General features: G+C 53.1%; 1 protein-coding gene across 1 annotated transcript in view; it reads left to right on the top strand.

The window, feature by feature from the left end:
- tbc1d5 (TBC1 domain family, member 5) overlaps positions 1-27,551 on the top strand; it is an 85,177-nt gene that overhangs the window by 5,079 nt on the left and 52,547 nt on the right. Inside the window, exons 4-12 of the mRNA XM_072447277.1 lie at positions 11,309-11,417; positions 16,683-16,772; positions 17,905-17,979; positions 18,145-18,212; positions 19,622-19,724; positions 20,031-20,119; positions 20,544-20,594; positions 21,637-21,706; positions 26,494-26,666. Of these exons, the coding sequence (XP_072303378.1) occupies positions 11,309-11,417; positions 16,683-16,772; positions 17,905-17,979; positions 18,145-18,212; positions 19,622-19,724; positions 20,031-20,119; positions 20,544-20,594; positions 21,637-21,706; positions 26,494-26,666 (828 nt within the window). The remainder of the gene's footprint in view (positions 1-11,308; positions 11,418-16,682; positions 16,773-17,904; positions 17,980-18,144; positions 18,213-19,621; positions 19,725-20,030; positions 20,120-20,543; positions 20,595-21,636; positions 21,707-26,493; positions 26,667-27,551) is intronic.

Below are 27,551 nucleotides of genomic sequence, written 5' to 3'. Positions count from 1 at the left end.
TCCTGAGGCGCCGGACGCCTGAACGATAGTCCTCCTCCAGGGTCTCCCCAAACTCCTCCCAGCCCCGGGTTTTTGCTTCTGCCCGACACCTGTCAACTTTGAGTTCAATGAGTTCATTGAGTTCATTGAGTTCAATAGTATTGATTGCAACATGTTGTCACACATTTTCAAACTCTTCCTCGTCCTGCTTCATGTTTAATGAACCCACTGAAGTATTTGCCTGCAGTACTTCAGACTAGTACTGCAGGCCTCACATACTGTGAAGTGTTGAACTGTCTTCTCTCTGGTGTCTCCTCTCTGATGTCTCCTCTGTTGTCTCCTCTCTGATGTCTCCTCTGGTGTCTCCTCTGTTGTCTCCTCTCTGATGTCTCCTCTCTGGTGTCTCCTCTCTGATGTCTCCTCTGGTGTCTCCTCTGATGTCTCCTCTGTTGTCTCCTCTCTGATGTCTCCTCTGTTGTCTCCTCTCTGTCTCCTCTCTGATGTCTCCTCTGTTGTCTCCTCTCTGATGTCTCCTCTGGTGTCTCCTCTCTGATGTCTTCTCTGTTGTCTCCTCTCTGATGTCTCCTCTCTGATGTCTCCTCTCTGATGTCTCCTCTGTTGTCTCCTCTCTGATGTCTCCTCTCTGATGTCTCCTCTGTTGTCTCCTCTCTGGTGTCTCCTCTCTGATGTCTCCTCTGGTGTCTCCTCTCTGATGTCTCCTCTGTTGTCTCCTCTCTGATGTCTCCTCTGTTGTCTCCTCTCTGGTGTCTCCTCTGGTGTCTCCTCTGGTGTCTCCTCTCTGATGTCTCCTCTGATGTCTCCTCTGTTGTCTCCTCTCTGATGTCTCCTCTGTTGTCTCCTCTCTGATGTCTCCTCTGTTGTCTCCTCTCTGATGTCTCCTCTGTTGTCTCCTCTCTGATGTATCCTCTGTTGTCTCCTCTCTGATGTCTCCTCTGTTGTCTCTCTGATGTCTCCTCTGTGGTCTCCTCTCTGATGTCTCTGTTGTCTCCTCTCTGATGTCTCCTCTGGTGTCTCTTCTCTGATGTCTCCTCTCTGTTGTCTCCTCTCTGTTGTCTCCTCTCTGATGTCTCCTCTCTGATGTCTCCTCTGTTGTCTCCTCTCTGATGTCTCCTCTGATGTCTCCTCTGTTGTCTCCTCTCTGATGTCTCCTCTGGTGTCTCCTCTCTGATGTCTTCTCTGTTGTCTCCTCTCTGATGTCTCCTCTCTGATGTCTCCTCTCTGGTGTCTCCTCTGGTGTCTCCTCTCTGATGTCTCCTCTGTTGTCTCCTCTCTGATGTCTCCTCTCTGATGTCTCCTCTCTGATGTCTCCTCTGATGTCTCCTCTGGTGTCTCCTCTCTGTTGTCTCCTCTCTGATGTCTCCTCTGTTGTCTCCTCTCTGATGTCTCCTCTGATGTCTCCTCTCTGATGTCTCCTCTGGTGTCTCCTCTCTGATGTCTCCTCTGTTGTCTCCTCTCTGATGTCTCTTCTCTGATGTCTCCTCTCTGATGTCTCCTCTCTGATGTCTCCTCTGATGTCTCCTCTCTGATCTCCTCTCTGATGTCTCCTCTGTTGTCTCCTCTCTGATGTCTCCTCTGTTGTCTCCTCTCTGATGTCTCCTCTGTTGTCTCCTCTCTGATGTATCCTCTGTTGTCTCCTCTCTGATGTCTCCTCTGTTGTCTCTCTGATGTCTCCTCTGTGGTCTCCTCTCTGATGTCTCTGTTGTCTCCTCTCTGGTGTCTCCTCTCTGATGTCTCCTCTGGTGTCTCTTCTCTGATGTCTCCTCTCTGATGTCTCCTCTCTGATGTCTCCTCTGTTGTCTCCTCTCTGATGTCTCCTCTGATGTCTCCTCTGTTGTCTCCTCTCTGATGTCTCCTCTGGTGTCTCCTCTCTGATGTCTTCTCTGTTGTCTCCTCTCTGATGTCTCCTCTCTGATGTCTCCTCTCTGGTGTCTCCTCTCTGATGTCTCCTCTGGTGTCTCCTCTCTGATGTCTCCTCTGTTGTCTCCTCTCTGTTGTCTCCTCTCTGATGTCTCCTCTGGTGTCTCCTCTCTGATGTCTTCTCTGTTGTCTCCTCTCTGATGTCTCCTCTCTGATGTCTCCTCTCTGGTGTCTCCTCTCTGATGTCTCCTCTGGTGTCTCCTCTCTGATGTCTCCTCTGTTGTCTCCTCTCTGATGTCTCCTCTGATGTCTCCTCTGGTGTCTCCTCTCTGATGTCTCCTCTGTTGTCTCCTCTCTGATGTCTCCTCTGTTGTCTCCTCTCTGATGTCTCCTCTGATGTCTCCTCTCTGATGTCTCCTCTGGTGTCTCCTCTCTGATGTCTCCTCTGTTGTCTCCTCTCTGATGTCTCCTCTCTGATGTCTCCTCTGGTGTCTCCTCTCTGATGTCTTCTCTGTTGTCTCCTCTCTGATGTCTCCTCTGATGTCTCCTCTCTGATGTCTCCTCTGATGTCTCCTCTCTGATGTCTCCTCTGGTGTCTCCTCTCTGATGTCTCCTCTGTTGTCTCCTCTCTGATGTCTCCTCTCTGATGTCTCCTCTGGTGTCTCCTCTCTGATGTCTTCTCTGTTGTCTCCTCTCTGATGTATCCTCTCTGATGTCTCCTCTCTGATGTCTCCTCTGTTGTCTCCTCTCTGGTGTCTCCTCTCTGATGTCTCCTCTGGTGTCTCCTCTCTGATGTCTCCTCTGGTGTCTCCTCTCTGGTGTCTCCTTTGGTGTCTCCTCTCTGATGTCTCCTCTGATGTCTCCTCTGTTGTCTCCTCTCTGATGTCTCCTCTGTTGTCTCCTCTCTGATGTCTCCTCTGTTGTCTCCTCTCTGATGTATCCTCTGTTGTCTCCTCTCTGATGTCTCCTCTGTTGTCTCTCTGATGTCTCCTCTGTGGTCTCCTCTCTGATGTCTCTGTTGTCTCCTCTCTGGTGTCTCCTCTCTGATGTCTCCTCTGGTGTCTCTTCTCTGATGTCTCCTCTCTGTTGTCTCCTCTCTGTTGTCTCCTCTCTGATGTCTCCTCTCTGATGTCTCCTCTGTTGTCTCCTCTCTGATGTCTCCTCTGATGTCTCCTCTGTTGTCTCCTCTCTGATGTCTCCTCTGGTGTCTCCTCTCTGATGTCTTCTCTGTTGTCTCCTCTCTGATGTCTCCTCTCTGGTGTCTCCTCTCTGATGTCTCCTCTGGTGTCTCCTCTCTGATGTCTCCTCTGTTGTCTCCTCTCTGATGTCTCCTCTCTGATGTCTCCTCTCTGATGTCTCCTCTGGTGTCTCCTCTGGTGTCTCCTCTCTGATGTCTCCTCTGTTGTCTCCTCTCTGATGTCTCCTCTGTTGTCTCCTCTCTGATGTCTCCTCTGATGTCTCCTCTCTGATGTCTCCTCTGGTGTCTCCTCTCTGATGTCTCCTCTCTGATGTCTCCTCTCTGATGTCTCCTCTCTGATGTCTCCTCTGATGTCTCCTCTCTGATGTCTCCTCTCTGATGTCTCCTCTGTTGTCTCCTCTCTGATGTCTCCTCTGTTGTCTCCTCTCTGATGTCTCCTCTGTTGTCTCCTCTCTGTTGTCTCCTCTCTGATGTCTCCTCTGTTGTCTCTCTGATGTCTCCTCTGTGGTCTCCTCTCTGATGTCTCTGTTGTCTCCTCTCTGGTGTCTCCTCTCTGATGTCTCCTCTGGTGTCTCTTCTCTGATGTCTCCTCTCTGATGTCTCCTCTCTGATGTCTCCTCTGTTGTCTCCTCTCTGATGTCTCCTCTGATGTCTCCTCTGTTGTCTCCTCTCTGATGTCTTCTCTGTTGTCTCCTCTCTGATGTCTCCTCTCTGATGTCTCCTCTCTGATGTCTCCTCTCTGATGTCTCCTCTCTGGTGTCTCCTCTCTGATGTCTCCTCTGGTGTCTCCTCTCTGATGTCTCCTCTGTTGTCTCCTCTCTGATGTCTCCTCTCTGATGTCTCCTCTCTGATGTCTCCTCTGATGTCTCCTCTGGTGTCTCCTCTCTGATGTCTCCTCTGGTGTCTCCTCTCTGATGTCTTCTCTGTTGTCTCCTCTCTGATGTATCCTCTCTGATGTCTCCTCTCTGATGTCTCCTCTGTTGTCTTCTCTCTGGTGTCTCCTCTGGTGTCTCCTCTCTGATGTCTCCTCTGTTGTCTCCTCTCTGATGTCTCCTCTTTTGTCTCCTCTCTGGTGTCTCCTCTGGTGTCTCCTCTCTGTCTCCTCTGATGTCTCCTCTGTTGTCTCCTCTCTGATGTCTCCTCTGTTGTCTCCTCTCTGATGTCTCCTCTGTTGTCTCCTCTCTGGTGTCTCCTCTCTGATGTCTCCTCTGGTGTCTCCTCTCTGATGTCTCCTCTGTTGTCTCCTCTCTGATGTCTCCTCTGTTGTCTCCTCTCTGGTGTCTCCTCTGGTGTCTCCTCTCTGATGTCTCCTCTGATGTCTCCTCTGTTGTCTCCTCTCTGATGTATCCTCTGTTGTCTCCTCTCTGATGTCTCCTCTGTTGTCTCCTCTCTGATGTCTCCTCTGTTGTCTCCTCTCTGATGTATCCTCTGTTGTCTCCTCTCTGATGTCTCCTCTGTTGTCTCCTCTGTGGTCTCCTCTCTGATGTCTCTGTTGTCTCCTCTCTGATGTCTCCTCTGGTGTCTCTTCTCTGATGTCTCCTCTCTGTTGTCTCCTCTCTGTTGTCTCCTCTCTGATGTCTCCTCTCTGATGTCTCCTCTGTTGTCTCCTCTCTGATGTCTCCTCTGATGTCTCCTCTGTTGTCTCCTCTCTGATGTCTCCTCTGGTGTCTCCTCTCTGATGTCTTCTCTGTTGTCTCCTCTCTGATGTCTCCTCTCTGATGTCTCCTCTCTGGTGTCTCCTCTGGTGTCTCCTCTCTGATGTCTCCTCTGTTGTCTCCTCTCTGATGTCTCCTCTCTGATGTCTCCTCTCTGATGTCTCCTCTGATGTCTCCTCTGGTGTCTCCTCTCTGATGTCTCCTCTGTTGTCTCCTCTCTGATGTCTCCTCTGTTGTCTCCTCTCTGATGTCTCCTCTGATGTCTCCTCTCTGATGTCTCCTCTGGTGTCTCCTCTCTGATGTCTCCTCTGTTGTCTCCTCTCTGATGTCTCTTCTCTGATGTCTCCTCTCTGATGTCTCCTCTCTGATGTCTCCTCTGATGTCTCCTCTCTGATCTCCTCTCTGATGTCTCCTCTGTTGTCTCCTCTCTGATGTCTCCTCTGTTGTCTCCTCTCTGATGTCTCCTCTGTTGTCTCCTCTCTGATGTATCCTCTGTTGTCTCCTCTCTGATGTCTCCTCTGTTGTCTCTCTGATGTCTCCTCTGTGGTCTCCTCTCTGATGTCTCTGTTGTCTCCTCTCTGGTGTCTCCTCTCTGATGTCTCCTCTGGTGTCTCTTCTCTGATGTCTCCTCTCTGATGTCTCCTCTCTGATGTCTCCTCTGTTGTCTCCTCTCTGATGTCTCCTCTGATGTCTCCTCTGTTGTCTCCTCTCTGATGTCTCCTCTGGTGTCTCCTCTCTGATGTCTTCTCTGTTGTCTCCTCTCTGATGTCTCCTCTCTGATGTCTCCTCTCTGGTGTCTCCTCTCTGATGTCTCCTCTGGTGTCTCCTCTCTGATGTCTCCTCTGTTGTCTCCTCTCTGATGTCTCCTCTCTGATGTCTCCTCTCTGATGTCTCCTCTCTGATGTCTCCTCTGATGTCTCCTCTGGTGTCTCCTCTCTGATGTCTCCTCTGTTGTCTCCTCTCTGATGTCTCCTCTGTTGTCTCCTCTCTGATGTCTCCTCTGATGTCTCCTCTCTGATGTCTCCTCTGATGTCTCCTCTCTGATGTCTCCTCTGGTGTCTCCTCTCTGATGTCTCCTCTGTTGTCTCCTCTCTGATGTCTCCTCTCTGATGTCTCCTCTGGTGTCTCCTCTCTGATGTATCCTCTCTGTTGTCTCCTCTGTTGTCTCCTCTCTGATGTCTCCTCTCTGATGTCTCCTCTGATGTCTCCTCTCTGATGTCTCCTCTGGTGTCTCCTCTCTGATGTCTCCTCTGTTGTCTCCTCTCTGATGTCTCCTCTCTGATGTCTCCTCTGGTGTCTCCTCTCTGATGTCTTCTCTGTTGTCTCCTCTCTGATGTATCCTCTCTGATGTCTCCTCTCTGATGTCTCCTCTGTTGTCTCCTCTCTGGTGTCTCCTCTCTGATGTCTCCTCTGGTGTCTCCTCTCTGATGTCTCCTCTGTTGTCTCCTCTCTGATGTCTCCTCTGTTGTCTCCTCTCTGGTGTCTCCTTTGGTGTCTCCTCTCTGATGTCTCCTCTGATGTCTCCTCTGTTGTCTCCTCTCTGATGTCTCCTCTGTTGTCTCCTCTCTGATGTCTCCTCTGTTGTCTCCTCTCTGATGTCTCCTCTGTTGTCTCCTCTCTGATGTATCCTCTGTTGTCTCCTCTCTGATGTCTCCTCTGTTGTCTCTCTGATGTCTCCTCTGTGGTCTCCTCTCTGATGTCTCTGTTGTCTCCTCTCTGGTGTCTCCTCTCTGGTGTCTCCTCTCTGATGTCTCCTCTGGTGTCTCTTCTCTGATGTCTCCTCTCTGATGTCTCCTCTCTGTTGTCTCCTCTCTGTTGTCTCCTCTCTGATGTCTCCTCTCTGATGTCTCCTCTGTTGTCTCCTCTCTGATGTCTCCTCTGTTGTCTCCTCTCTGATGTCTCCTCTGGTGTCTCCTCTCTGATGTCTTCTCTGTTGTCTCCTCTCTGATGTCTCCTCTCTGGTGTCTCCTCTCTGATGTCTCCTCTGGTGTCTCCTCTCTGATGTCTCCTCTGTTGTCTCCTCTCTGATGTCTCCTCTCTGATGTCTCCTCTCTGATGTCTCCTCTGATGTCTCCTCTGGTGTCTCCTCTCTGATGTCTCCTCTGTTGTCTCCTCTCTGATGTCTCCTCTGTTGTCTCCTCTCTGATGTCTCCTCTGATGTCTCCTCTCTGATGTCTCCTCTGGTGTCTCCTCTCTGATGTCTCCTCTGTTGTCTCCTCTCTGATGTCTCCTCTCTGATGTCTCCTCTCTGATGTCTCCTCTGATGTCTCCTCTCTGATGTCTCCTCTCTGATGTCTCCTCTCTGATGTCTCCTCTGTTGTCTCCTCTCTGATGTCTCCTCTGTTGTCTCCTCTCTGATGTCTCCTCTGTTGTCTCCTCTCTGATGTATCCTCTGTTGTCTCCTCTCTGATGTCTCCTCTGTTGTCTCTCTGATGTCTCCTCTGTGGTCTCCTCTCTGATGTCTCTGTTGTCTCCTCTCTGGTGTCTCCTCTCTGATGTCTCCTCTCTGATGTCTCCTCTGTTGTCTCCTCTCTGATGTCTCCTCTGATGTCTCCTCTGTTGTCTCTCTGATGTCTCCTCTGTGGTCTCCTCTCTGATGTCTCTGTTGTCTCTTCTCTGATGTCTCCTCTCTGATGTCTCCTCTCTGATGTCTCCTCTGTTGTCTCCTCTCTGATGTCTCCTCTGATGTCTCCTCTGTTGTCTCCTCTCTGATGTCTCCTCTGGTGTCTCCTCTCTGATGTCTTCTCTGTTGTCTCCTCTCTGATGTCTCCTCTCTGATGTCTCCTCTCTGGTGTCTCCTCTCTGATGTCTCCTCTGGTGTCTCCTCTCTGATGTCTCCTCTGTTGTCTCCTCTCTGATGTCTCCACTCTGATGTCTCCTCTCTGATGTCTCCTCTGATGTCTCCTCTGGTGTCTCCTCTCTGATGTCTCCTCTGTTGTCTCCTCTCTGATGTATCCTCTGTTGTCTCCTCTCTGATGTCTCCTCTGTTGTCTCTCTGATGTCTCCTCTGTGGTCTCCTCTCTGATGTCTCTGTTGTCTCCTCTCTGGTGTCTCCTCTCTGATGTCTCCTCTGGTGTCTCCTCTCTGATGTCTCCTCTGTTGTCTCCTCTCTAATGTCTCCACTCTGATGTCTCCTCTCTGATGTCTCCTCTGATGTCTCCTCTGGTGTCTCCTCTCTGATGTCTCCTCTGTTGTCTCCTCTCTGATGTCTCCTCTGTTGTCTCCTCTCTGATGTCTCCTCTGTAATCTCCTCTCTGATGTCTCCTCTGTTGTCTCCTCTCTGATGTCTCCTCTGTTGTCTCCTCTCTGATGTCTCCTCTGTTGTCTCCTCTCTGATGTCTCCTCTGTTGTCTCCTCTGTTGTCTCCTCTCTGGTGTCTCCTCTCTGATGTCTCCTCTGGTGTCTCCTCTCTGATGTCTCCTCTGTTGTCTCCTCTCTGATGTCTCCTCTGATGTCTCCTCTCTGATGTCTCCTCTGTTGTCTCCTCTCTGATGTCTCCTCTGGTGTCTCCTCTCTGATGTCTCCTCTGTTGTCTCCTCTCTGATGTCTCCTCTCTGATGTCTCCTCTGATGTCTCCTCTCTGATGTCTCCTCTCTGATGTCTCCTCTGTTGTCTCCTCTCTGATGTCTCCTCTGTTGTCTCCTCTCTGATGTCTCCTCTGTTGTCTCCTCTCTGATGTCTCCTCTGTTGTCTCCTCTCTGATGTCTCCTCTGTTGTCTCTCTGATGTCTCCTCTGTTGTCTCTCTGATGTCTCCTCTGTGGTCTCCTCTCTGATGTCTCTGTTGTCTCCTCTCTGGTGTCTCCTCTCTGATGTCTCCTCTGGTGTCTCTTCTCTGATGTCTCCTCTCTGTTGTCTCCTCTCTGATGTCTCCTCTGTTGTCTCCTCTCTGATGTCTCCTCTGATGTCTCCTCTGTTGTCTCCTCTCTGATGTCTCCTCTCGTGTCTCCTCTCTGATGTCTTCTCTGTTGTCTCCTCTCTGATGTCTCCTCTCTGGTGTCTCCTCTCTGATGTCTCCTCTGGTGTCTCCTCTCTGATGTCTCCTCTGTTGTCTCCTCTCTGATGTCTCCTCTCTGATGTCTCCTCTGGTGTCTCCTCTCTGATGTCTCCTCTGTTGTCTCCTCTCTGATGTCTCCTCTGTTGTCTCCTCTCTGATGTCTCCTCTGTTGTCTCCTCTCTGGTGTCTCCTCTCTGATGTCTCCTCTGGTGTCTCCTCTCTGATGTATCCTCTCAGATGTCTCCTCTGTTGTCTCCTCTCTGATGTCTCCTCTGTTGTCTCTCTGATGTCTCCTCTGTTGTCTCTCTGATGTCTCCTCTGTGGTCTCCTCTCTGATGTCTCTGTTGTCTCCTCTCTGGTGTCTCCTCTCTGATGTCTCCTCTGGTGTCTCTTCTCTGATGTCTCCTCTCTGTTGTCTCCTCTCTGATGTCTCCTCTGTTGTCTCCTCTCTGATGTCTCCTCTGATGTCTCCTCTGTTGTCTCCTCTCTGATGTCTCCTCTGGTGTCTCCTCTCTGATGTCTTCTCTGTTGTCTCCTCTCTGATGTCTCCTCTCTGGTGTCTCCTCTCTGATGTCTCCTCTGGTGTCTCCTCTCTGATGTCTCCTCTGTTGTCTCCTCTCTGATGTCTCCTCTCTGATGTCTCCTCTCTGATGTCTCCTCTGGTGTCTCCTCTCTGATGTCTCCTCTGTTGTCTCCTCTCTGATGTCTCCTCTGTTGTCTCCTCTCTGGTGTCTCCTCTCTGATGTCTCCTCTGGTGTCTCCTCTCTGATGTCTCCTCTGTTGTCTCCTCTCTGATGTCTCCTCTGATGTCTCCTCTCTGTCTCCTCTCTGATGTCTCCTCTGTTGTCTCCTCTCTGATGTCTTCTCTGTTGTCTCCTCTCTGATGTATCCTCTCTGATGTCTCCTCTCTGATGTCTCCTCTGTTGTCTCCTCTCTGATGTCTCCTCTGGTGTCTCCTCTCTGATGTCTTCTCTGTTGTCTCCTCTCTGATGTCTCCTCTCTGGTGTCTCCTCTCTGATGTCTCCTCTGGTGTCTCCTCTCTGATGTCTCCTCTGTTGTCTCCTCTGTTGTCTCCTCTCTGATGTCTCCTCTCTGATGTCTCCTCTGGTGTCTCCTCTCTGATGTCTCCTCTGTTGTCTCCTCTCTGATGTCTCCTCTGTTGTCTCCTCTCTGATGTCTCCTCTGTTGTCTCCTCTCTGGTGTCTCCTCTCTGATGTCTCCTCTGGTGTCTCCTCTCTGATGTCTCCTCTGTTGTCTCCTCTCTGATGTCTCCTCTGATGTCTCCTCTCTGTCTCCTCTCTGATGTCTCCTCTGTTGTCTCCTCTCTGATGTCTTCTCTGTTGTCTCCTCTCTGATGTATCCTCTCTGATGTCTCCTCTGTTGTCTCCTCTCTGATGTCTCCTCTGGTGTCTCCTCTCTGATGTCTTCTCTGTTGTCTCCTCTCTGATGTCTCCTCTCTGGTGTCTCCTCTCTGATGTCTCCTCTGGTGTCTCCTCTCTGATGTCTCCTCTGTTGTCTCCTCTCTGATGTCTCCTCTCTGATGTCTCCTCTGGTGTCTCCTCTCTGATGTCTCCTCTGTTGTCTCCTCTCTGATGTCTCCTCTGTTGTCTCCTCTCTGATGTCTCCTCTGTTGTCTCCTCTCTGGTGTCTCCTCTCTGATGTCTCCTCTGGTGTCTCCTCTCTGATGTCTCCTCTGTTGTCTCCTCTCTGATGTCTCCTCTGATGTCTCCTCTCTGTCTCCTCTCTGATGTCTCCTCTGTTGTCTCCTCTCTGATGTCTTCTCTGTTGTCTCCTCTCTTATGTATCCTCTCTGATGTCTCCTCTGTTGTCTCCTCTCTGATGTCTCCTCTGTTGTCTCCTCTCTGATGTCTCCTCTGTTGTCTCCTCTCTGATGTCTCCTCTGTTGTCTCCTCTCTGATGTCTCCTCTGATGTCTCCTCTCTGTCTCCTCTCTGATGTCTCCTCTGTTGTCTCCTCTCTGATGTCTTCTCTGTTGTCTCCTCTCTGATGTATCCTCTCTGATGTCTCCTCTGTTGTCTCCTCTCTGATGTCTCCTCTGGTGTCTCCTCTCTGATGTCTTCTCTGTTGTCTCCTCTCTGATGTCTCCTCTCTGGTGTCTCCTCTCTGATGTCTCCTCTGGTGTCTCCTCTCTGATGTCTCCTCTGTTGTCTCCTCTCTGATGTCTCCTCTCTGATGTCTCCTCTGGTGTCTCCTCTCTGATGTCTCCTCTGTTGTCTCCTCTCTGATGTCTCCTCTGTTGTCTCCTCTCTGATGTCTCCTCTGTTGTCTCCTCTCTGGTGTCTCCTCTCTGATGTCTCCTCTGGTGTCTCCTCTCTGATGTCTCCTCTGTTGTCTCCTCTCTGATGTCTCCTCTGATGTCTCCTCTCTGTCTCCTCTCTGATGTCTCCTCTGTTGTCTCCTCTCTGATGTCTTCTCTGTTGTCTCCTCTCTTATGTATCCTCTCTGATGTCTCCTCTCTGATGTCTCCTCTGTTGTCTCCTCTCTGATGTCTCCTCTGTTGTCTCCTCTCTGATGTCTCCTCTGTTGTCTCCTCTCTGATGTCTCCTCTGTTGTCTCCTCTCTGATGTCTCCTCTGGTGTCCAGGAGGGACTGGGACGACTTGTTCCTCAACAGTAATTACTTGGCACGGATTCGACAAGTGGGCATCAGCGGTCGTCTGAGGAGCAGCCGCTTCAGAAGTGTGTGCTGGAAGGTGAGAAGCTCTCTCCTCTTCATCTCTTTCATCTCTTCCTCCTCTTCATCTCTCCTCTTCATCTCTTCCTCCTCTTCATCTCTTCCTCCTCTTCATCTCTCCTCCTCCTCTTCATCTCTCCTCCTCTTCATCTCTCCTCCTTCATCTCTACTCCTCCTCCTTCAGCTCTCTCCAGCTCATCTCTCCTCCTCCTCCTCCTCCTCCTCCTCCTCCTCCTCCTCCTCCTCCTCCAGCTCTCTCCTCTTCATCTCTCCTCCTCCTCTTCATCTCTCCTCCTTCATCTCTACTCCTCCTCCTTCAGCTCTCTCCAGCTCATCTCTCCTCCTCCTCCTCCTCCTCAAGCTCTCTCCTCCTCCTCCTCCAGCTCTCTCCTCCTCTTCATCTCTCCTCTTCTTCTCTCCTCCTCTTCATCTCTCCTCCTCCTCATCTCTCCTCTTCATCTCTCCTCCTCATCTCTTCCTCCTCTTCATCTCTTCCTCCTCTTCATCTCTTCCTCTTCTTCATCTCTCCTCCTCTTCATCTCTCCTCTTCACCGCTCCTCCTCTTCATCGCTCCTCTTCATCTCTCCTCCTCTTCATCTCTCCTCCTCTTCATCTCTCCTCTTCATCTCTCCTCCTCTTCATCTCTCCTCCTCTTCATCTCTCCTCCTTCATCTCTCTTCATCTCTCCTCCTCCCCTTCATCTCCTCCTTCATCTCTCCTCCTCCCCTTCATCTCCTCTTCATCTCTCCTCCTTCATCTCTCCTCCTCCTCCTTCAGCTCTCCTCCTCCTCCTCTTCCTCCTTCAGCTCTCTCCTCCTCCTCCTTCAGCTCTCCTCCTCCTCCTCTTCCTCCTTCAGCTCTCTCCTCCTCCTCCTTCAGCTCTCTCCTCCTCCTCCGTCAGCTCTCTCCTCCTCTTCATCTCTCCTCCTCTTCATCTCTCCTCCTCTTCATCTCTCCTCTTCATCTCTCCTCCTCCCCTTCATCTCCTCTTCATCTCTCCTCCTTCATCTCTCCTCCTCCTCCTTCAGCTCTCCTCCTCCTCCTCTTCCTCCTTCAGCTCTCTCCTCCTCCTCCTTCAGCTCTCTCCTCCTCTTCATCTCTCTTCTTCTCTCCTCCTCTTCTTCTCTCCTCCTCTTCATCTCTCCTCCCCTTCATCTCCTCTCCATCTCTCCTCCTTCAGCTCTCTCCAGCTCATCTCTCCTCCTCCTCCTCCAGCTCTCTCCTCCTCCTCCAGCTCTCTCCTCCTCTTCATCTCTCCTCCTCTTCATCTCTCCTCCTCTTCATCTCTCCTCTTCTTCTCTCCTCCTCTTCTTCTCTCCTCCTCTTCATCTCTCCTCTTCATCTCTCCTCCTCATCTCTCCTCGTCTTCATCTCTTCCTCGTCTTCATCTCTTCCTCGTCTTCATCTCTTCCTCCTCTTCATCTCTTCCTCCTCTTCATCTCTTCCTCTTCTTCATCTCTCCTCCTCTTCATCTCTCCATTTCACCGCTCCTCCTCTTCACCGCTCCTCCTCTTCACCGCTCCTCCTCTTCACCGCTCCTCTTCATCTCTCCTCCTCTTCATCTCTCCTCTTCATCTCTCCTCCTCTTCATCTCTCCTCCTTCATCTCTCTTCATCTCTCCTCCTTCATCTCTCCTCCTCCCCTTCATCTCCTCCTTCATCTCTCCTCCTCCCCTTCATCTCCTCTTCATCTCTCCTCCATCTCTCCTCCTCCTCCTTCAGCTCTCCTCCTCCTCTTCCTCCTTCAGCTCTCTCCTCCTCCTCCTGCAGCTCTCTCCTCCTCCTCCTCCTTCTGCTCTCTCCTCCTCCTCTTCCTCCTCCTTCAGCTCTCTCCTCCTCCTCCTCCTCCTCCTCCTCCTCCTCCTCCTCCTCCTCCTCCTCCTCCTCCTCCTCCTCCTCCTCCTCCTCCTTCAGCTCCCTCCTCCTCCTCCTCCTTCAGCTCTCTCCTCCTCCTCCTTCAGCTCTCTCCTCCTCCTCCGTCAGCTATCTCTCCTCCTCTTCATCTCTCCTCCTCTTCATCTCTCTTCTTCATCTCTCTTCTTCTTCTCTCCTCCTCTTCATCTCTCCTCCCCTTCATCTCCTCTCCATCTCTGCTCTCTCCAGCTCATCTCTCCTCCTCCTCCAGCTCTCTCCTCCTCCTCCTCCTCCTCCTCCTCCTCCTCCTCCTCCTCCTCCTCCTCCTCCTTCAGTTCTCTCCTCCTCCTCCTCCTCCAGCTCTCTCCTCCTCCTCCTCCAGCTCTCTCCTCCTCCAGCTCTCTCCTTCTCTTCATCTCTCCTCATCTTCATCTCTCCTCCTCTTCATCTCTCCTCCTCTTCATCTCTCCTCTTCTTCTCTCCTCCTCTTCATCTCTCCTCCCCTTCATCTCCTCTCCATCTCTGCTCCTTCAGCTCTCTCCAGCTCATCTCTCCTCCTCCTCCTCCAGCTCTCTCCTCCTCCTTCAGCTCCCTCCTCCTCCTCCTCCTCCTCCTCCTCCTCCTCCTCCAGCTCTCTCCTCCTCCTCCTCCAGCTCTCTCCTCCTCCTCTTCCTCCTTCAGCTCTCTCCAGCTCATCCCTCCTCCTCCTCCTCCTCCTCTTCCTCCTTCAGCTCTCTCCAGCTCATCCCTCCTCCTCCTCCTCCTCCTCCTCCTCCTCCTCCTCCTCCTCCTCCAGCTCTCTCCTCCTCCTCCAGCTCTCTCCTCCTCCTCCTCCTCCAGCTCTCTCCTCCTCCTCTTCCTCCTCCTCCAGCTCTCTCCTCCTCCTCTTCCTCCTCCTTCAGCTCTCTCCTCCTCCTCTTCATCTCTTCCTCCTCTTCATCTCCCCTCCTTCATCTCTCTTCATCTCCATCTCTCCTCCTCCTCTTCCTCCTTCAGCTCTCTCCTCCTCCTCCTCCTTCAGCTCTCTCCTCCTCCTTCAGCTCTCTCCTCCTCCTTCAGCTCTCTCCTCCTCCTCCTTCAGCTCTCTCCAGCTCTCTCCTCCTCCTCCTTCACCGCTCCTCCTCTTCACCGCTCCTCTTCATCTCTCCTCCTCTTCATCTCTCCTCTTCATCTCTCCTCCTCTTCATCTCTCCTCCTTCATCTCTCTTCATCTCTCCTCCTTCATCTCTCCTCCTCCCCTTCATCTCCTCCTTCATCTCTCCTCCTCCCCTTCATCTCCTCTTCATCTCTCCTCCTTCATCTCTCCTCCTCCTCCTTCAGCTCTCCTCCTCCTCCTCTTCCTCCTTCAGCTCTCTCCTCCTCCTCCTGCAGCTCTCTCCTCCTCCTCCTCCTTCTGCTCTCTCCTCCTCCTCTTCCTCCTCCTTCAGCTCTCTCCTCCTCCTCCTCCTTCTGCTCTCTCCTCCTCCTCTTCCTCCTCCTTCAGCTCTCTCCTCCTCCTCCTCCTCCTCCTCCTCCTCCTCCTCCTCCTCCTCCTCCTCCTCCTCCTCCTCCTCCTTCAGCTCTCTCCTCCTCCTCCTCCTTCAGCTCTCTCCTCCTCCTCCGTCAGCTCTCTCCTCCTCTTCATCTCTCTTCTTCTCTCCTCCTCTTCTTCTCTCCTCCCCTTCATCTCCTCTCCATCTCTGCTCCTTCAGCTCTCTCCAGCTCATCTCTCCTCCTCCTCCAGCTCTCTCCTCCTCCTTCAGCTCTCTCCTCCTCCTCCTCCTCCTCCTCCTCCTCCTCCTCCTCCTCCTCCTCCTCCAGCTCTCTCCTCCTCCTCCTTCAGCTCTCTCCAGCTCATCTCCTCCTCCTCCTCCTCCTCCTCCTCCTCCTCCTCCTCCTCCTCCTCCTCCTCCTCCTCCTCCAGCTCTCTCCTCCTCTTCATCTCTTCCTCTTCTTCATCTCTCCTCCTCTTCATCTCTCCTCTTCACCGCTCCTCCTCTTCACTGCTCCTCCTCTTCATCTCTCCACCTCTTCATCTCTCCTCCTCTTCATCTCTCCTCCTCTTCATCTCTCCACCTCTTCATCTCTCCTCCTCTTCATCTCTCCTCCTTCATCTCTCCTCCTTCATCTCTCTTCATCTCTCCTTCTCCTCCTTCAGCTCTCTCCTCCTCCTCTTCCTCCTTCAGCTCTCTCCTCCTCCTCCTCTTCCTCCTTCAGCTCCCTCCTCCTCCTCCTCCTTCAGCTCTCTCCTCCTCCTTCAGCTCTCTCCTCCTCCTCCTCCTTCAGCTCTCTCCAGCTCTCTCCTCCTCCTCCTCCTTCAGCTCTCTCCTCCTCCTCCTCCTCCTCCTCCTTCAGCTCTCTCCTCCTCCTCCTCCTTCAGCTCTCTCCTCCTCCTCCTCCTCCTCCTCCTCCTCCTCCTCCTCCTCCTCCTCCTCCTTCAGCTCTCTCCTCCTCCTCCTCCTCCTCCTTCAGCTCTCTCCTCCTCCTCCTCCTCCTCCTTCAGCTCTCTCCTCCTCCTCCTCCTCCTCCTCCTTCAGCTCTCTCCTCCTCCTCCTCCTCCTCCTTCAGCTCTCTCCTCCTCCTCCTCCTCCTCCTCCTTCAGCTCTCTCCTCCTCCTCCTCCTCCTCCTCCTCCTTCAGCTCTCTCCTCCTCCTCCTCCTCCTCCTCCTCCTCCTTCAGCTCTCTCCTCCTCCTCCTCCTCCTCCTCCTCCTCCTCCTCCTCCTCCTCCTCCTTCAGCTCTCTCCTCCTCCTCCTCCTCCTCCTCCTCCTCCTCCTCCTCCTCCTCCTCCTCCTCCTCCTCCTCCTCCTCCTCCTCCTTCAGCTCTCTCCTCCTCCTCCTCCTCCTTCAGCTCTCTCCTCCTCCTCCTCCTCCAGCTCCCTCCTCCTCCTCCTCCTTCAGCTCCCTCCTCCTCCTCCTCCTCCAGCTCTCTCCTCCTCCTCCTCCTCCTCCTCCTCCTCCTCCTCCTCCTCCTCCTCCTCCTCCTCCTCCTCCTCCTCCTCCAGCTCTCTCCTCCTCCTCCTCCTCCTCCAGCTCTCTCCTCCTCCTCCTCCTCCTCCTCCAGCTCTCTCCTCCTCCTCCTCCTTCAGCTCTCTCCTCCTCCTCCTCCTTCAGCTCTCTCCTCCTCCTCCTCCTCCTCCTCCCTCTTCAGCTCTCTCCTCCTCCTCCTCCTTCAGCTCTCTCCTCCTCCTCCTCCTCCTCCTCCTCCTCCTCCTCCTCCTCCTCCTCCTCCTCCTCCTCCTTCAGCTCTCTCCTCCTCCTCCTCCTCCTCCTCCTCCTCCTCCTTCAGCTCTCTCCTCCTCCTCCTCCTCCTCCTCCTTCAGCTCTCTCCTCCTCCTCCTCCTCCTCCTTCAGCTCTCTCCTCCTCCTCCTCCTCCTCCTCCTCCTCCTTCAGCTCTCTCCTCCTCCTCCTCCTCCTCCTCCTCCTTCAGCTCTCTCCTCCTCCTCCTGCAGCTGTATCTGGAGGCTCTTCCAGAAGACAAAAGTCAGTGGATCCACAGATCGCAGCAGCTCCGGGCCGACTATGAGAAGATCAAAGACACGGTACATTGAACTCTTGCTCTTTTTTGTATTTGTCAATGTTGAACGTGTTTGATTGTTCCGTCTTATTTTGATATGAGGTGCATGGTGGCACAGTGGTTGGACTTCTCACCTCCCAATAAGGAGATAATTGCTTCAGTTCCCCAGCCAGATCACATAAGTTTTTCTGGCTGGAGTCTGCATGTTCTTCCCGTGTAAACCCTGCGATGAGCTGGCCCCTGTGTACCTCGCCTAAGGCCCAAAGTCACTGCGATAGGCTCCAGTCACCGCGACCCTGAACGGGAACAAGCGGGAGAAAATGAATGAATGAAGGAAAAAACAAAATACAATGTATTTTCACAAGAAAGCGACAGAGTAACACCAAAGTGACTTAGTTCTGCTTTAACTATGTCAGGGCTCAGAAGGATCGTCTCTTGTACAGCAGCAGCTGCTAAACAATCCGGGATTTTTTTCAAATTTGTACAGCAATTTGATAAGTACACAGCAAAACACGAAAATGACTAACAATCAATATTTTCCATTGATGTAACAAGATTATTTATTTCAATTGCCAGCGGGAGGAGCCAGCGGGAGGAGCCAGCGGGAGGAGCCAGCGGGAGGAGCCAGCCCCTTGTCGCCTCTGCTCTCCCGGTGGCTCCTCCCGCTCTCCCGGTGGCTCCTCCCGCTCTCCCGGTGGCTCCTCCCGCTCTCCCGGTGGCTCCTCCCGCTCTCCCGGTGGCTCCTCCCGCTCTCCCGGTGGCTCCTCCCGCTCTCCCGGTGGCTCCTCCCGCTCTCCCGGTGGCTCCTCCCGGTGGCTCCTCCCGCTCTCCCGGTGGCTCCTCCCGCTCTCCCGGTGGCTCCTCCCGCTCTCCCGGTGGCTCCTCCTACATTGTGTCATGCCGTTGTTGACGATGGATTGACGAGTGATCAGTGCTTTTAGGCGCTTTGGTGATACAGTTGAACACACATTTTTCATGTTGTTTCTTGTTGCTTGTTGTATCACAAGCTGTGATACAACAAGCATTTGTCAGAAATTGCGTCGCATTTTCAGATGCGATACCGCTTATTCTGAACTGTTTGTGAAAAAGATTAAAAAAAGACTTCAAGCTTTGGCGCATACTTTTATTGATGTTGCTTTGTCTTTTGTTGTCCTCAGCACATCACTAACCCTCGTAAAGCTGCGGGCCAGCAGGACCTAGTGGTCAACAACCCTCTGTCCCAAGACGAAGGGGTCAGTGTGCAAAACATCATCAACAGGACTGTCACTGACTGAATGTTTCTACTCCATTTGTAATTCTCCAAGAGCAGCTTTTAGAGAAATCATCGCCTCATCTTAACATCACAGCCTTATTCCATTTCTCCCCTTCTGATGTTCTTTGACTGCTTGTGTGTCCAGAGCTTATGGAACAAGTTCTTCCAGGACAAAGAGCTGAAGGCCATGATTAAACAAGATGTGCTCAGAACGTGAGTAGATACTAATACTAATAATACATAAGACTTATATAGCAGGGTTCAGGATGCGCAAAGATGCTTTACATAGAGGAGGCCAACTCCCCGTGCCCGCCCCGCTCCCCGCGCCCGCCCCGCTCCCCGCGCTGGTCACGGCGGCGCTCCCCGTTGCTGCTTTAGATGCTGTATTTGAGATGTGAGTTGTGTTGACACTGATGCACTTTTCGCCGTACAAATCTGTTCAATTCAATTTATTTTTCTAACGCGCCAAAATCACAACAGCAGTTGCCTCTGAGGACGATGAAATCCTGTTCCACACAGGAGTTTCAACCCTCCTACCCCCCTACCTTTCCGGTCCCCTGTGGGGTGCCCCAAGGGTCTATCCTGGGACCCCTTCTGTTCCACCTCTACATGCTGCCAATGTGTCCTATCACAATGATGCAGACGAGTCAGATCTATGTTTCACTGTCGCAGGTGAATATGGACCAGTGGATTCACTCTGTCACTGCATCCAACAGATCAGTGTGTGGACCGGCCTCCTGCTGGTGCCAGAGGGCCTCCTGCTGGTGCCAGAGTCAGTGTGTGGAGGCAAAACAACTTTCTCCAGTTGAACTCAGACAAGACTGAAATCATCGTCTTTGTCACAGAAACAAAGAGAAAGTGTCAGCGTCACCTCCAGAGTCTCGCTCTAAAACCTACAAACCAAGTTATAAATCTGGGGATAATAATGGACTCAGACTTGAACTTTAACACATCAAATCAATAACATCAGCCAAAATCAAAAATATAGTGTCTAAACCAGATTTGGAGAGATGTATGTGTTTGTCTCCAGTAGATTAGACTGCAACGGCCTCCTGCTAGTGCCAGAGTCAGGACTAAACATGGACCGGCCTCCTGCTAGTGCCAGAGTCAGGACTAAACATGGACCGGCCTCCTGCTGGTGCCAGAGTCAGGACTAAACATGGACCGGCCTCCTGCTGGTGCCAGAGTCAGGACTAAACATGGACCGGCCTCCTGCTAGTGCCAGAGTCAGGACTAAACATGGACCGGCCTCCTGCTGGTGCCAGAGTCAGGACTAAACATGGACCGGCCTCCTGCTGGTGCCAGAGTCAGGACTAAACATGGACCGGCCTCCTGCTGGTGCCAGAGTCAGGACTAAATATGGACCGGCCTCCTGCTGGTGCCAGAGGCAGGACTAAATATGGACCGGCCTCCTGCTGGTGCCAGAGTCAGGACTAAATATGGACCGGCCTCCTGCTGGTGCCAGAGTCAGGACTAAATATGGACCGGCCTCCTGCTGGTGCCAGAGTCAGGACTAAACAGGGACCGGCCTCCTGCTGGTGCCAGAGTCAGGACTAAACATGGACCGGCCTCCTGCTGGTGCCAGAGTCAGGACTAAATATAATGAGGCTTGTGATGTGCAGGTTCCCAGAGATTCGATACTTCCAGGACGAGGATGTGAGGACCAAACTGACAGACATCCTGTTCTGTTACGCCAGAGAGAATGAACAACTGCTTTACAAACAGGTACACGCCTCTCTCTCTCGTTCTCTCTTCTCACACTCACACTCACACTCACACACACACACACTCACACTCACACTCACACTCACACTCACACTCACACACACACACTCACACACACACACACACACACTCACACACACACACACACACACACACACACACACACACACACACACACACACACACACACACACACACACACACTCACCCTAACACTCACACTCACACTCACACTCACACTCACACTCACACTCACACTCACACTCACACTCACACTCACACACTGACCTCTGCCCTCTTGTTCAGGGCATGCATGAGTTGCTGGCCCCCATAGTCTTCGTCCTGCACTGTGACCATCAGGCTTTCCAGCACGCCAGTGAAAGCACCGCCCCCAGGTGAGCGTGACCCCCTCACCCCTGTGACCCCCTCACCCCTGTGACCCCTCACCCCTGTGACCCCCTCACTCCTGTGACCCTGACCCCTGTGACCCCCTCACCCCTGTGACCCCCTCACCCCTGTGAACCCCTCACCCCTGTGAACCCCTCACCCCTGTGACCCCTCACCCCTGTGACCCCTCACCCCTGTGACCCCCTCACCCCTGTGACCCCCTCACCCCTGTGACCCCCTCACCCCTGTGACCCCTCACCCCTGTGACCCCTCACCCCTGTGACCCCCTCACCCCTGTGACCCCCTCACCCCTGTGACCCCCTCACCCCTGTGACCCCCTCACTCCTGTGACCCCCTCACCCCTGTGACCCCCTCACCCCTGTGACCCCCTCACTCCTGTGACCCCCTCACTCCTCTCCTTCTTGTCTGCAGTGAGGAGATGAAGTGCTTGTTGAATCCAGACTTCCTGGAACATGACGCTTAGTAAGTGACTCACTCTAAAGTATGTTCAATAGCAGCAAATGTAAAGTTTAATTTAAATGCGTCAGATTCTAAACTGAGCGCCGTATTGAGTATGTGCGGGCGTTCCGGAGCGTGTGCGGGCGTTCCGGAGCGTGTGCGGGCGTTGCGGGCGTGTGCGTGTGCGCCCCGGAGCGCGCGCATGTGCGCCCCGGAGCGAGCGCGTGTGCGCTCCGGAGCGTGAGCGTGCGTGCGCTCCGGAGCGTGTGCGGGCGTTCCGGAGCGTGTGCGGGCGTTGCGGGCGTGTGCGTGTGCGCCCCGGAGCGCGCGCGTGTGCGCTCCGGAGCGTGAGCGTGCGTGCGCTCCGGAGCGTGTGCGGGCGTTCCGGAGCGTGTGCGGGCGTTGCGGGCGTGTGCGTGTGCGCCCCGGAGCGCGCGCGTGTGCGCTCCGGAGCGTGAGCGTGCGGGCGCTCCGGAGCGTGAGCGTGCGGGCGCTCCGGAGCGTGAGCGTGCGGGCGCTCCGGAGCGTGAGCGTGCGGGCGCTCCGGAGCGTGAGCGTGCGGGCGCTCCGGAGCGTGAGCGTGCGGGCGCTCCGGAGCGTGAGCGTGCGGGCGCTCCGGAGCGTGAGCGTGCGGGCGCTCCGGAGCGTGAGCGTGCGGGCGCTCCGGAGCGTGAGCGTGCGGGCGCTCCGGAGCGATGAGTCAGATTGTAATAAAAGTGTAAAATGACGGTTTTGTGAGAAGAAACATCATCATTTTGTCGACGGTGAATTCCAGTTTATTTACTTTGGTTTATTGGACTTAGTACATTTGCTTCAAAGTATTTCTACTTTAGAAAAAATAATTAAACAAATGAAATCGAATCAAACTAAATGTATATTAGTAGATCTTCAGTCTTCCCTTATTTTACAGTCTTGTTATAGCATATAGCATATAGCATATAGAATGCATTCAGTGTTTCATCAGACAGGACTGGACAAGGATCCAGGTTTGGTCTGATAAGGAATATTTCGTTTCTTTTCCCATCTTTTCCCTGTGGTATCTTCATGTGTCTTTGTGTGTCCACAGTGCCATGTTCTCTCAGCTCATGGAGACGGCAGAGCCCTGGTTCTCCAGCTTTGAAAGAGAAGTCCGGAAGGTCAGCGCACACAGCACATGGACATAGACCAATCACCATCAAATCAATTCAGTTTGAGTTTTTCGTATTAAAAACAAGGTCGTGGCTGCAGAGCCGCGGCGGGGTCAAATAACCCAGCAGTTTCAGGAGCCGCGGCACGGCCATAACCTTAACCCTAACCCTGACCTTAACCCTGACCCTAACCCTAACCTTAACCTTAACCTTAACCCTAACCCAGCAGTTTCGGCCGCGTGCTGTAGCTCTGTAGACACTCCCTAAAAACAAATACAAATGAAGTCCAGTTGGGATTTCATGAACATTAACCACACATACAGAGCGGGCGTCAGAGCGGGCGTCAGAGCGGGCGTCAGAGCGGGCGTCAGAGCGGGCGTCAGAGCGGGCGTCAGAGCATGCGTCAGAGCGGCTCTTTTCCTGTGGTTGGACTAGTTTAGATGTAACTATTGTATTCAATATCTGAAATCCCACTACGCCCTTCTGAAACCCCACTACGCCCTTCTGAAACCCCACTACGCCCTTCTGAAACGCCCTTCTGAAACCCCACTACGCCCTTCTGAAACGCCCTTCTGAAACCCCACTACGCCCTTCTGAAACGCCCTTCTGAAACCCCACTACGCCCTTCTGAAACGCCCTTCTGAAACCCCACTACGCCCTTCTGAAACGCCCTTCTGAAACCCCACTACGCCCTTCTGAAACGCCCTTCTGAAACCCCACTACGCCCTTCTGAAACGCCCTTCTGAAACCCCACTACGCCCTTCTGAAACGCCCTTCTGAAACCCCACTACGCCCTTCTGAAACGCCCTTCTGAAACCCCACTACGCCCTTCTGAAACCCCACTACGCCCTTCTGAAACCCCACTACGCCCTTCTGAAACGCCCTTCTGAAACCCCACTACGCCCTTCTGAAACGCCCTTCTGAAACCCCACTACGCCCTTCTGAAACGCCCTTCTGAAACCCCACTACGCTCTTCTGAAACGCCCTTCTGAAACCCCACTACGCCCTTCTGAAACGCCCTTCTGAAACCCCACTACGCCCTTCTGAAACGCCCTTCTGAAACCCCACTACGCCCTTCTGAAACGCCCTTCTGAAACCCCACTACGCCCTTCTGAAACGCCCTTCTGAAACCCCACTACGCCCTTCTGAAACGCCCTTCTGAAACCCCACTACGCCCTTCTGAAACGCCCTTCTGAAACCCCACTACGCCCTTCTGAAACGCCCTTCTGAAACCCCACTACGCCCTTCTGAAACCCCACTACGCCCTTCTGAAACCCCACTACGCCCTTCTGAAACGCCCTTCTGAAACCCCACTACGCCCTTCTGAAACGCCCTTCTGAAACCCCACTACGCCCTTCTGAAACGCCCTTCTGAAACCCCACTACGCCCTTCTGAAACGCCCTTCTGAAACCCCACTACGCCCTTCTGAAACGCCCTTCTGAAACCCCACTACGCCCTTCTGAAACCCCACTACGCCCTTCTGAAACGCCCTTCTGAAACCCCACTACGCCCTTCTGAAACCCCACTACGCCCTTCTGAAACGCCCTTCTGAAACCCCACTACGCCCTTCTGAAACCCCACTACGCCCTTCTGAAACGCCCTTCTGAAACCCCACTACGCCCTTCTGAAACCCCACTACGCCCTTCTGAAACGCCCTTCTGAAACCCCACTACGCCCTTCTGAAACCCCACTACGCCCTTCTGAAACGCCCTTCTGAAACCCCACTACGCCCTTCTGAAACGCCCTTCTGAAACCCCACTACGCCCTTCTGAAACGCCCTTCTGAAACCCCACTACGCCCTTCTGAAACGCCCTTCTGAAACCCCACTACGCCCTTCTGAAACGCCCTTCTGAAACCCCACTACGCCCTTCTGAAACGCCCTTCTGAAACCCCACTACGCCCTTCTGAAACGCCCTTCTGAAACCCCACTACGCCCTTCTGAAACCCCACTACGCCCTTCTGAAACCCCACTACGCCCTTCTGAAACGCCCTTCTGAAACCCCACTACGCCCTTCTGAAACGCCCTTCTGAAACCCCACTACGCCCTTCTGAAACGCCCTTCTGAAACCCCACTACGCTCTTCTGAAACGCCCTTCTGAAACCCCACTACGCCCTTCTGAAACGCCCTTCTGAAACCCCACTACGCCCTTCTGAAACGCCCTTCTGAAACCCCACTACGCCCTTCTGAAACGCCCTTCTGAAACCCCACTACGCCCTTCTGAAACGCCCTTCTGAAACCCCACTACGCCCTTCTGAAACGCCCTTCTGAAACCCCACTACGCCCTTCTGAAACGCCCTTCTGAAACCCCACTACGCCCTTCTGAAACGCCCTTCTGAAACCCCACTACGCCCTTCTGAAACGCCCTTCTGAAACCCCACTACGCCCTTCTGAAACCCCACTACGCCCTTCTGAAACCCCACTACGCCCTTCTGAAACGCCCTTCTGAAACCCCACTACGCCCTTCTGAAACGCCCTTCTGAAACCCCACTACGCCCTTCTGAAACGCCCTTCTGAAACCCCACTACGCCCTTCTGAAACGCCCTTCTGAAACCCCACTACGCCCTTCTGAAACGCCCTTCTGAAACCCCACTACGCCCTTCTGAAACCCCACTACGCCCTTCTGAAACGCCCTTCTGAAACCCCACTACGCCCTTCTGAAACCCCACTACGCCCTTCTGAAACGCCCTTCTGAAACCCCACTACGCCCTTCTGAAACCCCACTACGCCCTTCTGAAACGCCCTTCTGAAACCCCACTACGCCCTTCTGAAACCCCACTACGCCCTTCTGAAACGCCCTTCTGAAACCCCACTACGCCCTTCTGAAACCCCACTACGCCCTTCTGAAACGCCCTTCTGAAACCCCACTACGCCCTTCTGAAACCCCACTACGCCCTTCTGAAACGCCCTTCTGAAACCCCACTACGCCCTTCTGAAACCCCACTACGCCCTTCTGAAACGCCCTTCTGAAACCCCACTACGCCCTTCTGAAACGCCCTTCTGAAACCCCACTACGCCCTTCTGAAACGCCCTTCTGAAACCCCACTACGCCCTTCTGAAACGCCCTTCTGAAACCCCACTACGCCCTTCTGAAACGCCCTTCTGAAACCCCACTACGCCCTTCTGAAACGCCCTTCTGAAACCCCACTACGCCCTTCTGAAACGCCCTTCTGAAACCCCACTACGCCCTTCTGAAACCCCACTACGCCCTTCTGAAACCCCACTACGCCCTTCTGAAACGCCCTTCTGAAACCCCACTACGCCCTTCTGAAACGCCCTTCTGAAACCCCACTACGCCCTTCTGAAACGCCCTTCTGAAACCCCACTACGCTCTTCTGAAACGCCCTTCTGAAACCCCACTACGCCCTTCTGAAACGCCCTTCTGAAACCCCACTACGCCCTTCTGAAACGCCCTTCTGAAACCCCACTACGCCCTTCTGAAACGCCCTTCTGAAACCCCACTACGCCCTTCTGAAACGCCCTTCTGAAACCCCACTACGCCCTTCTGAAACGCCCTTCTGAAACCCCACTACGCCCTTCTGAAACGCCCTTCTGAAACCCCACTACGCCCTTCTGAAACGCCCTTCTGAAACCCCACTACGCCCTTCTGAAACCCCACTACGCCCTTCTGAAACGCCCTTCTGAAACCCCACTACGCCCTTCTGAAACGCCCTTCTGAAACCCCACTACGCCCTTCTGAAACGCCCTTCTGAAACCCCACTACGCCCTTCTGAAACGCCCTTCTGAAACCCCACTACGCCCTTCTGAAACGCCCTTCTGAAACCCCACTACGCCCTTCTGAAACCCCACTACGCCCTTCTGAAACCCCACTACGCCCTTCTGAAACGCCCTTCTGAAACCCCACTACGCCCTTCTGAAACCCCACTACGCCCTTCTGAAACCCCACTACGCCCTTCTGAAACGCCCTTCTGAAACCCCACTACGCCCTTCTGAAACCCCACTACGCCCTTCTGAAACGCCCTTCTGAAACCCCACTACGCCCTTCTGAAACCCCACTACGCCCTTCTGAAACGCCCTTCTGAAACCCCACTACGCCCTTCTGAAACCCCACTACGCCCTTCTGAAACGCCCTTCTGAAACCCCACTACGCCCTTCTGAAACCCCACTACGCCCTTCTGAAACGCCCTTCTGAAACCCCACTACGCCCTTCTGAAACCCCACTACGCCCTTCTGAAACGCCCTTCTGAAACCCCACTACGCCCTTCTGAAACCCCACTACGCCCTTCTGAAACGCCCTTCTGAAACCCCACTACGCCCTTCTGAAACCCCACTACGCCCTTCTGAAACGCCCTTCTGAAACCCCACTACGCCCTTCTGAAACGCCCTTCTGAAACCCCACTACGCCCTTCTGAAACCCTGGGGGAAACACTGGTGGTTGATGCTATAAAAAGTAGTACCACACGATGTTGTAAATGCATATAGTGTCTCGCCACTTGTATTTTGCCTTGTAGTAGCTACTAGTGTCCAGTGCTCGTGCTCCTGCCTCGTGCTCCTGCCTCGTGCTCCTGCCTCGTGCTCCTGCCTCGTGCTCCTGCCTCGTGCTCTGCACCTGCTCACAGCCTCGCTGCACATCTGGTGTGCGCTCTCCTCTTAGCTCTCTTCACAGTGCACTTCATCTCTGTCATATATATATTTATGATATATAACTTGTTGTGATATGATGCTGCTGCTGCTTTGAGGACTGAAAAATAACTGTAGGCATAAGGAAAATCATTTAAAAATAGGTTAATGGCTCCTTAAACTTGAATTGAATGTCCGTGTGTTCCGTCTTCTCCAGGGCAAAGAGGAGATGTTGACCAGCATCCCGTTCGCTCGGCCACAGGACTCAGGACCCTCTGTTGCCATAGTGACCAAAGTAAACCGAATCCAGGACCAGCTGGTGAAAAAGCACGATGTGGAGCTGCACATGAATCTGAACAGGCTGGAGATCGCTCCTCAGATATACGGCATGTGAGTGGCCCAGATGATTACACCTCATTCTTCCACCTCATTACATCACCAAAAGGGGGATTTTATACATAAACTGTTTTATGTTCAGTGTTATGTGTTAATGTGTGAAACGTGAGGTTTTCTGAAAATGTCTTCTCACAATAGTAGAAAAAGCTTTGATTGTATCATCTGGACATTGTTTCTAGAAAAACAAGACTTTTTGACTCTCATCCAAGAGTCATTCTCAATCTGTGGATCTAGTCTGAGAACTCCGATATTTAACCTCATGATTATAGCCTGTCTGTTCACAGTTACACCTGAAACTAATCTTCTTTGTACCTCAACATCCCTGTCATGGGCTATTCACAGTTAGCTAATGCAGCTCCTTCATCACTGATGAATATCTGATTAGCATCAGTCTGGCCAAGACATGTTGATGCTGCAGGTTCTAAACTGCAGACCGCCGTATATCACATGTCCACACTCCACGTGTCTTTGAGTTTCACTGCGTCGAGATTCACTTCCTCATTAGACTTAGAATACAATGTGTTCCCTGGACAGTGACCACTGACCTCTGACCTCTTCTACAGTGAATCAAATGCTTGTGCTACCTGCATGAAAATCATTTAAAAATAGGTACGCAATCTTGGTGTCATCATGGACCCCGCCCTCTCCTTCACTCCCCATGTCAGCCACATCGTCAAGACCTCACCCTCCCCGCTCTCTTCACCTCCTCCCACCTCCACTACTGCACCTCCCTCCTCACTGGCACCTCCTCCCATTCCCTCCATAGACTCCAACTGGTCCAAAACTCTGCTGCCCGCCTCCTCACCCACACCCGTCTCCTCACCCACACCCGCCTCCTCACCCACACCCGCCTCCTCACCCACACCCTCCTCACCCACA

Source organism: Eucyclogobius newberryi, unplaced genomic scaffold (genome assembly GCF_026437365.1).
Source record: "Eucyclogobius newberryi isolate DKJ021-1_F unplaced genomic scaffold, fEucNew1.0.hap1 SCAF_16, whole genome shotgun sequence".
Lineage (NCBI taxonomy): Eukaryota > Metazoa > Chordata > Actinopteri > Gobiiformes > Gobiidae > Eucyclogobius > Eucyclogobius newberryi.
The sequence above is the reverse complement of the archived record's forward strand: the minus strand, read 5'-3'. Positions and strand labels throughout refer to the sequence as shown.